The sequence below is a fragment of the Pocillopora damicornis genome, chromosome 6 (genome assembly GCF_964200805.1).
Source record: "Pocillopora damicornis chromosome 6, jaPocDami1.2, whole genome shotgun sequence".
Lineage (NCBI taxonomy): Eukaryota > Metazoa > Cnidaria > Anthozoa > Scleractinia > Pocilloporidae > Pocillopora > Pocillopora damicornis.
In genome coordinates, this window is record NC_142675.1 from 10645828 (window position 1) to 10659752 (window position 13925).

Sequence of the window (13925 nt, forward strand, 5' to 3'; positions counted from 1 at the left end):
TTCAGGGCGAAAACAAGCTCGATGACCCGAAGTCTTTATTGCGTTTTTCCAGCGCTTTATTCATGACTTACAACTGTGGCAAGTTTGATAAAATCTGAGTCATAAATCCCTGCCGAAGATTTTACCCTATTATGGAGAAATACAGCATTAACTCCACCAGTCAATGTTATGGATGGCTGTTCCCTTTTCACAGATGCTATCTCACTTTAGGAGGTTTCAATGCCTTTGAAGGATTTTTCTGCAGACAATTTTGCCTGATCACCAAGATTTGTGTCTGAAACTAAAAAGCAACTCAAAGAAAGTATGCATGAGTAAAATGTTAAGCACATTGACCTTTCCCTAAAAGTGTTTTGATGTTTTTGGCACATGGGCCTTTGTACGGACCTGATTGGTTGGCACGACTCCAGATCACGTTAAACATTTGAGGAAAGCCTTTAAGGAAAAAAGCATACCGTCTTGCTAAAATTTTCAGTGTTCTCTCATTCTCTATTTCCAAATCATCTTCAATCATTTCGTCTGCTTAAATTTCTCACATTTTGCTATGATTCGATTCCATCACTATTATTCAGAGAAAAGAGGTAACGGTATTTCAATTTTTTTTCTGTCATCCCTAAAGGACCATGCTATTAGAACTGTACTTCAAACGATTCTTTTATGGTCTCTCCATGATCAGAAGTCCTTCTTTCACATGTATACTTTGCACTTTTTGCACCTTTAAGAACATTAGGATCTGCAAAGGGAAATAAAAAAAAATTAATCATCATTCTTTCTACTTCCCTCCCAACTAAGGCGATAAGTTTTTTTTTTCTTGTCCGTAGAGGTCGTTCTGAAATATCTAAATCATAAGTCGAGTTATGATCTTTTAACATTTGTAACGAAATTTGTTACAAAAATCAGATTTTTGACTTGGGATCAAACAGAAAAGAAAATATCTCTTGGAATTCTCTTTGTTAACTCTCTTAAAATTACAACTCTCTTAGAGCCATATTGACCAATTTGAATTGCTACCACCAGTTCTTCTAATGTTTGCTGTTAAAACACCAAATAATCAACGTGTTTTTGTCATGGCTGCCAGAACTGGTGCGGAGTAAAACCAAAGTTTGCAATGGCTCAGTGGAGATCAACACAATTGGTTGAGAGGAACCTCAACTAAGACTGCGAACCAGTAAAAGAGTAACTTTTCAAATTAATATCCACGTAGATGTGTAAGTGGCAATTTACACGGGCCTATAATGACGTGTATAAACCAGTACCCTCCAATTTTGATATCTCTAAGATTTTTTGGCAAGTTGGTTACAGTAAGTGTTTGTCGTCGGAGATTGATAATTATTCTAGGACTTAATGACGATTTCAGCCTTGAATTCCGCTCATTTATAGCGTAGTTGTAAAAAGTCAAACCTTAATATGAAGGGTTCACGACGGCTAATGTATTGATAACACTCGTCATAATTTACGATTTTCGTTTTCATACGTACCTATCGTCTGCAGGATCCCCTTGTTTCCTATAAGTACAACAAAGATGATTTTAACGATTTTAATTTTTTTCTACGTTACCCACTAAAATACGTGAATACCAAATAGTCTATTAATAAAAGTATTTTGATTGTAGAAAAAGATAAAACAGGTGAGAGTTGCTATCTGCAGGTTAATTCCATTGCGATGACAACAGATTTTGAAAACGAGGGTCCTCCCCAGTTTACAGGGAAACAAATTCAATTCCAATTTGTCTCACTCGTGGCTTAGACAGTAAGAGCACCTGTATCTGGGTTATAAGAGGGATGATGTCAATTTATGTAAATGTAAATCTGTGGAGATCAATTTGTCGCTTGTTGATGTTATTGCCTAGAAGACCTACGGCGCTAAGCACACGACGATTTTTATAAATAGAAACAAATTAATAGAATAAGAAAGATGATTAGTTTTGAGCTCGGTAAAGAAATGGAGAAATTTTTTTTTCGTTTTTTCAAGAGCGCGGGAACAAAAAATCGAGGTCTCCGCGTGGAATCGAACCTTAGAATTTCGTATTCTGAGCTCCGATGCTGTACCACTGATTCACAGATACATTAGCTATGATGAGGAAGGCGGTTTATTACGAAGTTCATATATGACACGCGTCCTGCAGATTTTTCCCTTTGTCCCCCCCCCCCCCGCGTTGTGACAAGACGAAAGAAATATTTTTCTACAACAAATCAGTTCCTTTTGAAAGAAATGTCAAGTTAAGCAAAGGGGTGATTAACCTAGCTACTTACCAAAACCTTTCACCCCATTAACACGTTAATATTAACTTCTTAAAAAATATTACCACTTTTCCCCCTTTTTTTCTATGGATATTTCTTTTTCAGTATTCAACTACACTGTCGAGTTTTCCTTCGAGGGCGAAAGCAAGGTGGATTTTAGTTAAGGGGGTGAAACAAGGTCCGAATATGCCAGCGGTTGTTGAAATACACTCATTTAATGTACATCTTCGATCCTTACTACAAGTCTGTAGACTTTTCTCATTTCCATTCGATGGTTCATGTCTTGTATCTGGTTATGAATAGAAGAATAAGATAATTAAAATTATTTTGTTACTTCTTTCCAAGCATTCTTCATCAACGTTTGGCCCGCGCTAAATCACTTTTGAAAAAAACACTCGCTTTATTTTTATTGGACAAAGCCCTAGATAGAAAAACACTTTTTTTGACAACAATCCTAACCTTCGCTGTTCCTTGCTAACTACTTCTTTGTTTTTTCGAAAATTATGTTGTTTCGCTTCGTTTTTTCCCTCGACGAATGTTTATTTCTTTTTGCGTTTAAAAAAAAATCAGAAATGTAAAGTGATAATGAGCCCGTACACCAAACCCTCTGAACCTACAACCAGGTTATAATCCTTTTAAAAACATTCACTTTTTTGCCGATTTCATTTCAAGATAAACATTCTAGTACTACACTTTTATAAATGCGGGCGAGGGGGGGCAAATACTAACTAAATGTTTGTCTTCGATACATACCGCGGATCTGTAGACTTTTTTCATTTCCATTCGGGTGTTCAACTAACACTTCTTCAACTTCTGGTTACAAATAGAAGAATTTGACATTAGACTCGTCAACGTTAATTTAGCTCTAGTTCTTGATCACTGTTGAAAAATCACTCGCTTTTCTTTTTCATTAGACAAAGTCCTGGTTAGTGTAAAGAGAAAGAGGAAAACTTCTGGACGACTTGCAAATAAAAACTTGATATACTTGGTAACTCAAGCTGAAAAAATGATAAAAATTGTAGTGCAAAGAAATTGCTACTTCACCATTAGATGGATCTGAAGTACTTGGTCGATGGCCTGAAAGCAAAGTTAAATGTGAAAATACTACTTCGTTCGTTTTTTTACCCTCCAAATATTTTACTGCCTTTTCTCTGAAAGAACACAGAGGAAGACCAAAATTTACCCTCTACGTATTTTTCGGTCAATGGGGGTATTGGAATAAAAGATATTGTCCATTTTTAGTTTGTTTATTCTCTCTTAACCCATTGAGGAATTCATTAACGGAGAAAATTGAACAGCTCTTGGACTCTGGGAATGGGAGCATCACTAAATTTGGATTCTATTTTGCTCTGCTGAATAAAAAGCGAGAAAGGAATCCAACTTTTCTATCACTTTTCAATTTTTTCCCCATGAAAATTAAGCAAAAAGATGAACTCTTCAGTTGTACCTGTAAGTTCGCATACTTACGTCGTTTCCTTCGTCTCCGACAAAACCAGAGTATACAAATACAGATAATGATAAAAAGCACAGCTCCTGTCGAAGCACCGACTATAGTCCATGTGGACCCTGACGAAATAAATATTTGCTGATGATTTGTAAATTTCAAAAACAAAATTATGCATTTTTTTTCTGAAGCAGAAACCTCCACGAACCCACTCCAACCGCCTAAAGGAGGGTATTTAACAATTATTCGCTTCAGGCTCGGTGAATATTCAGGTGCCTTCTAATTCCGTTGTAACTATTCATTTTGCTCTTGAAACCATTCTTTTTTCATTGTCTTGATTACTCTTATCGAGATAAAGAGCCAGTTTCCACTCGCATTTGATAAGTTCATTTAATTCAATTCGGGACTGAATTTTTTGTATCCAGTTCATCACTTCCTAGGTAACACTGACAATACTCGAGTAAGCTATTTTGAAATTTAGCGCTTCTACTACAGTCACCTCGCGCTGGGTGATTATCGCGAGATATGACGCAATCCTCGACCAATCAGAGCTCGCGCATCTTTCTAATCACCGCAGCAATTATGCTAAAGATGTATATTCCATTTCGTTGGTTAAAGAGTGGAAAGCTGCTTCTGCGATACCTTTTTGTAATCAATGATAAAACCACTTATCCATAAACTACCTGTAGAGTAAAAAAGAACCGCTTTTGGCTCTAAGATGGGACCAGAGCTCAAGTTGCATGGATCTAGTTATAAAGTCTACATTGTATGCATTACCATGTAAGTGATACCATTGCTATTTTTTCATTTCTAAAAAACGAAGGCTCTTATTGGTTAGTTTTGATCCCGCAGCTCATCTGTGCGGCAGAAATACAAAATTTCAATAACTGCCTCAGAAATTTTGCTAGCATTCAGCAATGCATTGCAAATTTTCAAATGAATAGTGCCTACCAGAAGTGGGCTCTTCTTATTACAATTAGATTACACGACAACTAAAATTGAGGGGGGAAAGGTTTATTTGCATTAAATTATCTATTCTGCAACGATTAAGCTTAAATGCCCAAAGGCGGCCCGAGCTCACGTCTCAACACCGAGTCACACAACGCGTGACGTTTTCATGAATTAATTGTTTGCTTTTTCTCGAGACGTGAGATTGGGCCGCCTGTGAAATGCCCTGCTTGTGGGGTCCAGACCCGGCCACTTTACAGAATAATAGTCAAATACCTGAAGAGGATACCCTTAGCGATCTTGTCGTTTGATGAATGTAATCTTGAAGTGCCGCTATCGACGATGGGTCTATAATCAATTTTCCAAGTTTTCTGTCTCGTGCGGCGTGTTTCAAGACAGAGATGATCCTGTCAATATCCACTGCTTGCTCGAATCTTAAATTGAAAATTACAACCACGCTGCCACTTCTATTAAAAGAAAGAAAATTAGACACAAGAAAAGAAAAATAAATATACGTAAAATCTATAGTAAAATCTATATTATAGGGATTTTGGAAAAAGCTAAGAGTCACCCACTCGAAACGTACGACTTCAGTGCTGTTGTAGCTGTTATCATTTCTAAAGAGATCTTCAACCTAAAAAATAAAGAAAAAAAATTTGTCAACACGGATTTGTAATCTTTTTAGGATCATTAGGATATGTCATTCTTTAGCATGCCAATAAACTAAAAACTTACCGCTACAATAACCTGCTTTGAGAGGTTCTGGTATTTTCTGCCTTCTTTGTTTCTGAGACTTATGTCAAATTTCTCGTTAGTGATTGTCATCTTTGCATTAACCAAATTACTGGCTCTTTCTAAAGAGGAAAAACAAAGCTCTCAGTCCTCTCAGCAAATCAAAATATAGAAAGAGCAAAAAACAACAAAAACCAAAAAAAAATTAAGGAGGAATTAAAGGCAGTAGTGTTGTTATGGCAACCTTCTAAATACAAAAAAAAAAAAAATAGTCGCAACTTGTACATAAATAATTGAACCTTTTCCAGAGTCACATTAGAAAAAACAAACGCAAAATTGTGAAATCTAGGATCCGGCAAAGAAATGGAATTTAAAAATTAATGAAACCATTTTGGACAATGCTTAAAAAAAGACTTTTGAATAGAAATCTTTCAGTCAAAAGTTATCATAACCATTCTCTGTGCCTGTAGTACATGTTTAAGTAGAAATATTCTCATCAATATTTGCCTACTTATAAAAAGTAAAAGTTGAGCTGTCAATTTTCTTTAGACTAGAAAAGAAATAAGAGGAACTTTAGTAAAAAGCAACAGAATTGTTTTCGATGCTATATTTCTGTTTCAAGACACTCGGTAAAAAAAACAAACAAAACACTTTAAACTGTGGCAAAATTAAATGTCATAAGAGAGCAGATCTACTTACCCGCAACATCAAGATATAGACGGGCAGTGGCTGGAGAGCCAATTCCATTTTTTGCCGTGCATTTATACCATCCTTGGTCGCCGAGTCTCGCGGAATCAAAATAAAGTTCACTTCTACGTCCGACATTTTTTTCGTGATTCCAAGATATAGTCGGTACTGGATTTCCAATCGCACGACAGTAGAGGGATACCTTTTTACCCACCTGAACTGTCTGATTGCTAGATATATCTGTTATCTGGGCAGGATCTGTTGAGAAGCAGAAGTTCAAGATTTTCTTTTTCTATGTTGTGATAAGTACTTGCAAGGAATTTGTTGACGTGAATTAGCCGGGCACCTTCAGTTACCGTATTACTTACAGTTTACATCAATCATGCAGAATTCCGTGCTGTTGTTTCCAATTCCATTCCAAGCAAGGCACTCGTACCTGCCAGAGTCACTGCGTTTGATGTCTTTTAAAAACAATACTCCACTGTTTGAAAGTGTCTTTCTTGTATCCGCTCTGTTCCATGCAACACTTGGCAATGGGTCGCCGGTAAAATTACATAGAAGTTTGACAGTATGACCTTCCGTAACTGCACTAGGGCAATGCTTTGATGTTTTACTTGGCTGAACTACAAGAAAAATAGAAAAACAAAATCAGAGGAGAAGCTCATCAGCTTTTCGGATTGGCCTTCTGAACAGCAGGGGAAATCATAAAGGAGCTGAGGAATACAGATGTAATTACAAGAAGAAACGTCTAACCACAGCCTTTTATTTGGGTACAAGATGAGAAAAAGGAGAACGAGAAAGAAGAAAAAAATAGAGTTCGATTGTTAGTTCTCGTAATCTCATCATAACAAAAAGTCAGTCTCCAACCAAGAAAATTAAATAAAATTAACCACTTCTCCTCAATTTTATCTGCATTTGTTGAACTAATTATCCTTTAAATTGTCGGCTGTAGGGGTCTATATAACACTTTTGTATCTTATGTTTTTTACAGATCGGCACAAGCTAATGACACTTTCCAAATCTAAGAGCACGTTACAGCTACTGAATATACTTTGAACAGAATACGAAATCAAAAGACACGACAGAGACATAAAATTCTAAGTGTCGGAAGTATGAATAAAAATACTACTAGGGCACTTCTCCGCTAAAATTTAAGTTATTTGTCCATATTTTAGTCCACAGAATGTATAGCACAATAAGATTTGATACAGGTTCGTTTAAACTGATCTTTAGAAGATCTTGGAGCTCGAAACCCGACGCAATAACAAATATTAATAAGGAGATAAAATACCACTAAAATAATACTGCGATAATAAAAATGACAATTATTATTTTTATTATTATTATTATTATTATTATTATTATCATTATTGTGGTAATCATTAATTCATAATTTGATCATAGGGTGTTGTCTACCAGCTCATATAGCGAATCACCTTCTATGATAAATAATTCACCCAAGTGATGCTAGGCTGAAGATTTTTTTTCGGCTTGAAGCAAAAGCTTCTCCTGTGCAGTGGCAAGGAGACAAAATAAGTATAGTCTATGTCATTTTGGTAGAAAAAGTAAAAAAAAAAAAATGCCCAAGGTCATGTGATTCAAGTTTAGCCTCTTAGGCGGTCTGAAGTAACATTGAAGTCCGGTCATTTTTTACTTGAAAAAAATGTTAGAGATTGAAAGAAATTTTAGTAAGCTTTCCACAGCATTATCGTAAAGTGGGATAGACATTGATTATAATTAACCAACTCGGCGCAATGTGCATAGTTGACTATTTATAATCTCAAATCCTACGCGCGCTCATGGAATAATGAAGTTAAACAAAAAAGGCACAACAAGTAAGAGAAATGTGGATGCTGGTAGAACCTACTTACGAAAATTGAATGCTACTCGTAGTCGAGCTAAGTTGTTATGGTGGTTGCGATGCCTTGACATACTAGAAGGAAAGAATTTAAGTTATTTCACATCATATAATGCCTTTGCGGTTTTAATTAAGGGAGCGATTTCGTGATAAAGTAGCATAACCCCAAAAATTGCCCTGCAAATTACTTCCATTACATTTTTGGTTATGGAAATATCACTAGCTTTCAGGGATAGAATGTTTTTTCATAAAAAGTAAAATTAATCGGCTTTCCAGTGGAAAAGCCCAAGTTGAAAATTCCACTGTGGTCCTCGCCTATCTTCCAAAAATAAAGGGGTAAGTTTCTAAAGAAACTGTGTTGCTGCGTTGGTGGGAGAGTATAACAGGTAATTTAGAAAGTTCTCAAATTTCATTTACGCACCAAACGATACCTGAATGTAAAAATAGGTACGCAATACGTTTATGTGTCTGCTATTTGGAAACAAGAACGCTTATTAGCGTTTACTGGGCTACGCGCGTAAAGCATGTGGAAAGGTAATGTTGTACTCAGATCACACTGAAGGTTGTTTTCTGACCGTGGGAGATCTGAGTACGAGATCGGTCGAAATGTTAAAGAGGGTGGTTAGACCGTTGTCTTTTCTGTGGACGCGGGATTGAGGGAGAAATCTTGATATTCTGAGAATATATAAATTCTGGGAAGAATAGTGTATCAGGTCAAGTTAGAAATAATCAGCACAGTTATGAATCTTCTTTGCATTCTTCAAGGCGAGCTTTCATTCACGTTTGCGCGAGGAGTAACAAGCAACACGTGCTCTGTGGAACGCAAGGGAAGAAAAGTTTTTCCCGATTGATGTGTTAATTGCTTTTAGTCAACAAAACACTTCTGTATGTTTATGAAAAGAAATAGGAACGTCGGTCGGAGGGTTGTTTATCCACACATCCTAGAGGGTGCGAGGAAAGACCTACATGATCACGCTGGTCATGAGTTTGAGCGTGAAGACAAACTCCATCAGGTCTCTAATGCGCCGATGAATTCAAACTTTCAACGCCCCATTTCCACCTAAGCTCTGCCAATATTTTGGCGCAGGAGGCGACAATTGTAATGTTCAGATCTCAAATGCTTGGGAGGGGAGGGGTTGGGGGATGTTGAAGTTTCGAGTTAATCGGCGCATAGCTGCAAACAGTAAGTGATCGAGTGAAAAATCTCAAACCTTGAACAAAAAACATTTTATTTTGAAAGAGATATTGAAAAACTAAAACTGTGATATGGCGATAACTGGGCAACTGGAAATACAACTGACATGAACAAGTTTATTTTGCCAAAACAGTTTTAAAACAAATGTTGCGAATTTCTCCCACACGCACGAACCAACAAGGACTAATCAATACACGGTTAAATGTGGACTGTTGTTCACCAAAAGTAGAAGCGTATATCGCATTTTATGATAAAATCATTTGGAACTAAAACATCGGCGATGGGTAATGTCCAGAGGACAATTGACAAATGCAAATTTACAACTTGGGTTTGAAAGTGTAGAACACAACTATTGACAGCTTCTTCGAGTGTTCAGTTACATGATGCACAACTACCACTGTAATATTGCCAACACTGTATTACAATAGCAACATAACTAAACAACATAATGTTCTAGTCAAGGTGAACTTTAAATAGTCCGTCTCAGGTGCACCTGTACTTTAATGTTGTTTGAGAGTTGAAACCTTCCATTGGATCAGGAATTTCAACATGGAACAATCAATTTTAGTATGACAGAATCAGCAGATTAAAGTTAGAAGATTTTGATGGAAAGAGTTGTGCATTTGTCTTTGACAGGTTTGATTGATTGAGGTTGGTGGGGACATTGATCATATAAAACAGACCTATGATGGGGCACTTATTAATGGTCGTTGAGAATTTGATCACTTAAAAACGAAGAATTCACAATGTTACTATTGTACGGCTACTGAAGGGTGTGTTGATTCAGGTAACAGTGATAGTTTTAACAACTTTGCTTCTATTGTGAAACATCACCTCGACAGCTGGAGGTAAAGAGAGTAATATTTCTGTCAGGGAAGTTTCTGTCATAGTTTCAATATCAACAGCTTGTGGAAGCTGATGAATAAGTTGCTTAACGCAATCTACAAACAAAGTCAAATTGACTGTCTGATTGCTATACTTGAAAAAAATTTGAGCATACCACTGCTTTGCACAGGAAGACTGTTTTTGCACGAGATGACAGTTTTGACATTTTACAATAGCAGATTCGGTTAAGGTAACTTTTTTTGAGCACTTGCAGCATAATACTGGTAATACTGCACTTTATTAACACCTAAAATTTCACTTGTGAGTGTTGTGCTATTGTGTTCATTCGGTTTTTCTGCTGTTATGTGCAGGATTTCTGTAAATGGGTCGGATGGTGTGATTTTAGTTCCTGTTTTCGCTGTATTCACATAAATCTCATTCGTATAGTTGTCTTTCTTCACTCTTATGTCAGAAAATATAAATGTATTTCCCTCTGCAACTGCACTCACAAACTCTTCCCATAACACTATTCGTATTGTTCCTGAAGGGTCCACAAGGTGTGCCTGATTCAATCTCAGTTTTTTTTACTGTAAAACTTTGATTGGGGACAGGTGGACGACTTTTGCTTTTACTGTAACAAGTTGCCCAACGGAAACATTGCTTAGTGTGGCCAAAGTTACACTGCTTGGTATTTCAACTTTTGGAAAGTCTATGTTTGGATAATATTGTACTGCAACATTATTACCCATCACAAGATCTTCTGCATTTGAGTTAGTATCCACTTTAAACTTCTTTATTTCCACTGGAGTATTGCTTGTACTGTACTCACTGAAATACTTTCGTTTTGGTGGAGAAAAGCAGACAGCCCTGACAGTCTTGTGCTTCATTTGCAATTGAAAATCAAAGTACTTTCCATTTTTAATGGGTGATACATTGTGAACATATCCTGTAGCAACACCAGGTTGTAGAATTTTATCCACAGTGGTCTCAGGAGTTGGGTGATTGATGCATGGACCTTCATTTTGTGACAAGCTGGAAGAATGAAGATCAGGTTTGAGGTTGGTGGAAGTAATTTCGGGTTTTTCACTGATTTGTGCTGTTTCCTGGTCAGAAGTGACATGACCTTCATTGTTACTGTGCTGTTCCTCATAGTTCAGCAGATGCGACTCATCGATAGAGTTGTCAAATAATTGTGACAGTTCATTCTCCATGTCTGTGTCAGATGAGATAAGCAAATTTTCTGCATTTTCTTCATCTTGGATATTTGAAGCCATTTAAGGTTAGAAGGTATCAGTGAAGTTTCTTTTCTTTGACACTGAAAGGAAGGAAGCAAAAAATTATTTGAAACTAGCAGAAAATTGGAATGTGTAGATGAGAAGGATAGTTGGCCCAAATAATAATAACAATATGATTCCTTCATGTTGTACATTATTTTAACTAAACTAACAAGATAAAAGGTGATAGAAATATGTTATTTCTGGTCACATAAGAAATTAGAGATAAAAGTATGAGGTCTTGAATATTTTTATAATACTTACCTTGTTTGAAACTTTTGATAAGATTTTCACATAGAATGAGCGGAGTTTAGGCTGAGTGTTCAATATTACATGTAGGTTGATCTTATATGTTTATGTCCAAAAACTTAACTTTGATAATAGATTGAAGTGCTGATAACTTACAACAGCTATGGCATAGCAATTGCCCTTTATAAATGATTTCAAGTGGTAGGTTTGGTCTTGATTAATGTAGAAACTAATTTAAGGTCAGGAAAAAAAAATGTTCCTTAAATGAGATGTATGATGAAACATTGTTCATACTGCTAGTAAAGATATGATCAATAATTATTAATTTGTAATCGGTCATGAAGTTTTTCACTTGTTTTTCTATAGCTGTGTTCTCTGTTAAAAAAGGAATTCTCTCTGCATGACTCAGGCAATTAATATTAAAGTCTTGCGGAGCTGTTGCACTAATGCTGCACACAATGATCTTTTAAAAACACTTTTACAAGACTTACATATAATTTAATAGTTAATGCTATTTGGTCTATCACTAGCTGATTTGAAAAGTCATTTTAAAAAGATACACAATCTATGGTGTCACTAGTTTCTTAATAGAGCAATAATATTTTATTTTGCACTGTAACAAAATAAATTTTTGACTGACAAAATTATTCTTTCTGTACCTTACTACCAGTCAGTAAGGTACAGATGTCTTGCATCTACTTTTGCAAAGCATAAAAGAAATGATGCACTGGCTTGTACATGGGGTGGGTTGCTGCTCATTTGACCTTGACAGAGTGTGTGATATCTCAAATGAAAGTAAATGTAGTTGAAGTGTGTTTACATGGAATACTGGTGCATCTTCAAGCCATATAAGCATATGTACATATGTGAGGTGAACCTCTTTGCTGGTATTCCACTCTGTAGAACCAATCAGAAATGTTTCCTAATGGTTGAGCTTTACTTAAAAGAAAGTTAGTAATAAACTGACTGATTTGATAGTCAAAATGTCTAGTACATGTCACTGGGTAACTTTGAATTAGTCTGCATTTTTCATCCCAGTTCTCGAAATATGGAGGTGACCCTCTAAGTGCTCTCAGAAATTGAAATCCTTCATCAAGATGAATTAGTTGTTCTATTGCTCCTTCACTTTTAAGCCGTCCTGTATTTAAGGATCTGCTATTTCCTTTGCATTTTCTAAGGGCAACTTGTGATTTTCCCAAAAGAATTTTCATTTGAAGTTTATTGGCTTTAAAAAATATGTTTTCAACACACATTGCAGCTCTTCTATCTGATCGCCTTAATTCAGATTTACAAATATCACTATAATGAACACTAACAAGTCTATCTTTATTTTCTGGTTGTTTTTGACCAAGGAATATACCAGGATATGCTAATTCTTCAGAATACTGATCTCTGAATATACCCAGAGGCTTGTTTCCTTCACCTGGTGCAACACTTAAAATGTATTTTGTTTCACTATCTTCAATGAAATCTGTCTTTCTCAACATGGTGTCAGTAACTCCAGCAGGTATTTCTGCTTCATCTTCACTCCACTCATCTTCACTCTCAAGGATTTCATTACAGTTGGTATCAGTTTGAATATTACATCTGCTGCTTTTATCAACATTTTGTAATAATACATAGCTGGTTTTTATCTTCAATAAGACTGTCATCTATTAAACAATTGTCAATACATTGCGTTCCCCAGTTTTGATTCAGTGTTATTCCTTCCTGCCTGTACAGGATACTGTTACTTATAAGCCAATTGGCTGCTTGGACAACTTTATATGGTCTTACGTTGAGAGACAATGCTGGACTTTTATACTGTAATCTTCTCTTTAAATTTACCTTCATTGTACCAGTTTCACTGGGTAGCCTTGGCAACATATTAACAGTATCAGAGACTTCAGCTGGTACATTTACAACATTTCCATGGGTTTTGAACTGCCTTCCTCTTGGTGCTTGCATTAGTTTTTGAAATGCGAGTATTGGAGCGAGAAGTCTACATTCTAATTCATTGAGGTCAAAAAACTCTGGTTTTAATGGAAATTGCATTCCATTTAGAAGAGCAACAGGTGGAACTTTATTCTTCACCAAATAACTGCGGCATGTTTTACACAACCACTCTTGGTTGTTGACACTTTTTCTTTGATGTAAATATCTTTCAGCAGCAGGATTTGAATTGGTTAGTTTATCAGCTGGAGAAACACTGTGTTTATACCATAACTGGTCACAACAGCTACAAAGATATAATGGGCCATGGGACACAATGTCATGAAACTTTGATATCAAATTTTCTATCTTTTTTCTCTTTGCTTCTGAAGTGTTCATTCCTTTGTTATATTCACTCTGACATTCAGTATTTTGATTCCTCTCACAACTTGTCAATTGGCATTTAAGACTTTCACTGGTCTTAACCTTTTTCCTGTATTTCCTCATACAAGCATTGCGTTTTCTTTTTGGACTGCTGTTCCATGGTTGTTCAAAAAGAACATCT

General features: G+C 36.1%; 1 protein-coding gene and 1 pseudogene across 2 annotated transcripts in view; both read right to left on the reverse strand.

Annotated features, from left to right (window-relative positions):
* Positions 1-13925, reverse strand: part of LOC113670428 (uncharacterized) — a 17754-nt gene continuing 3829 nt past the window's right edge. The window contains exons 3-12 of one of the 2 annotated variants that reach the window (XM_089209060.1): positions 6417-6671; positions 6061-6306; positions 5365-5483; positions 5205-5263; positions 4906-5096; positions 3282-3314; positions 2991-3050; positions 2476-2526; positions 1476-1502; positions 1-730 (exon numbers count right to left, since the gene is read on the reverse strand). In XM_089209060.1, the coding sequence (XP_089065186.1) occupies positions 627-730; positions 1476-1502; positions 2476-2526; positions 2991-3050; positions 3282-3314; positions 4906-5096; positions 5205-5263; positions 5365-5483; positions 6061-6306; positions 6417-6671 (1145 nt within the window). In that variant the 3' untranslated portion in view covers positions 1-626. Of the gene's footprint in view, positions 731-1475; positions 1503-1533; positions 2527-2990; positions 3051-3281; positions 3315-4905; positions 5097-5204; positions 5264-5364; positions 5484-6060; positions 6307-6416; positions 6672-13925 lie in introns of those variants that run through there. The other variant, XM_089209059.1, reaches the window with a different exon arrangement.
* On the reverse strand, positions 12289-13616 carry LOC149043896 (uncharacterized; annotated as a pseudogene).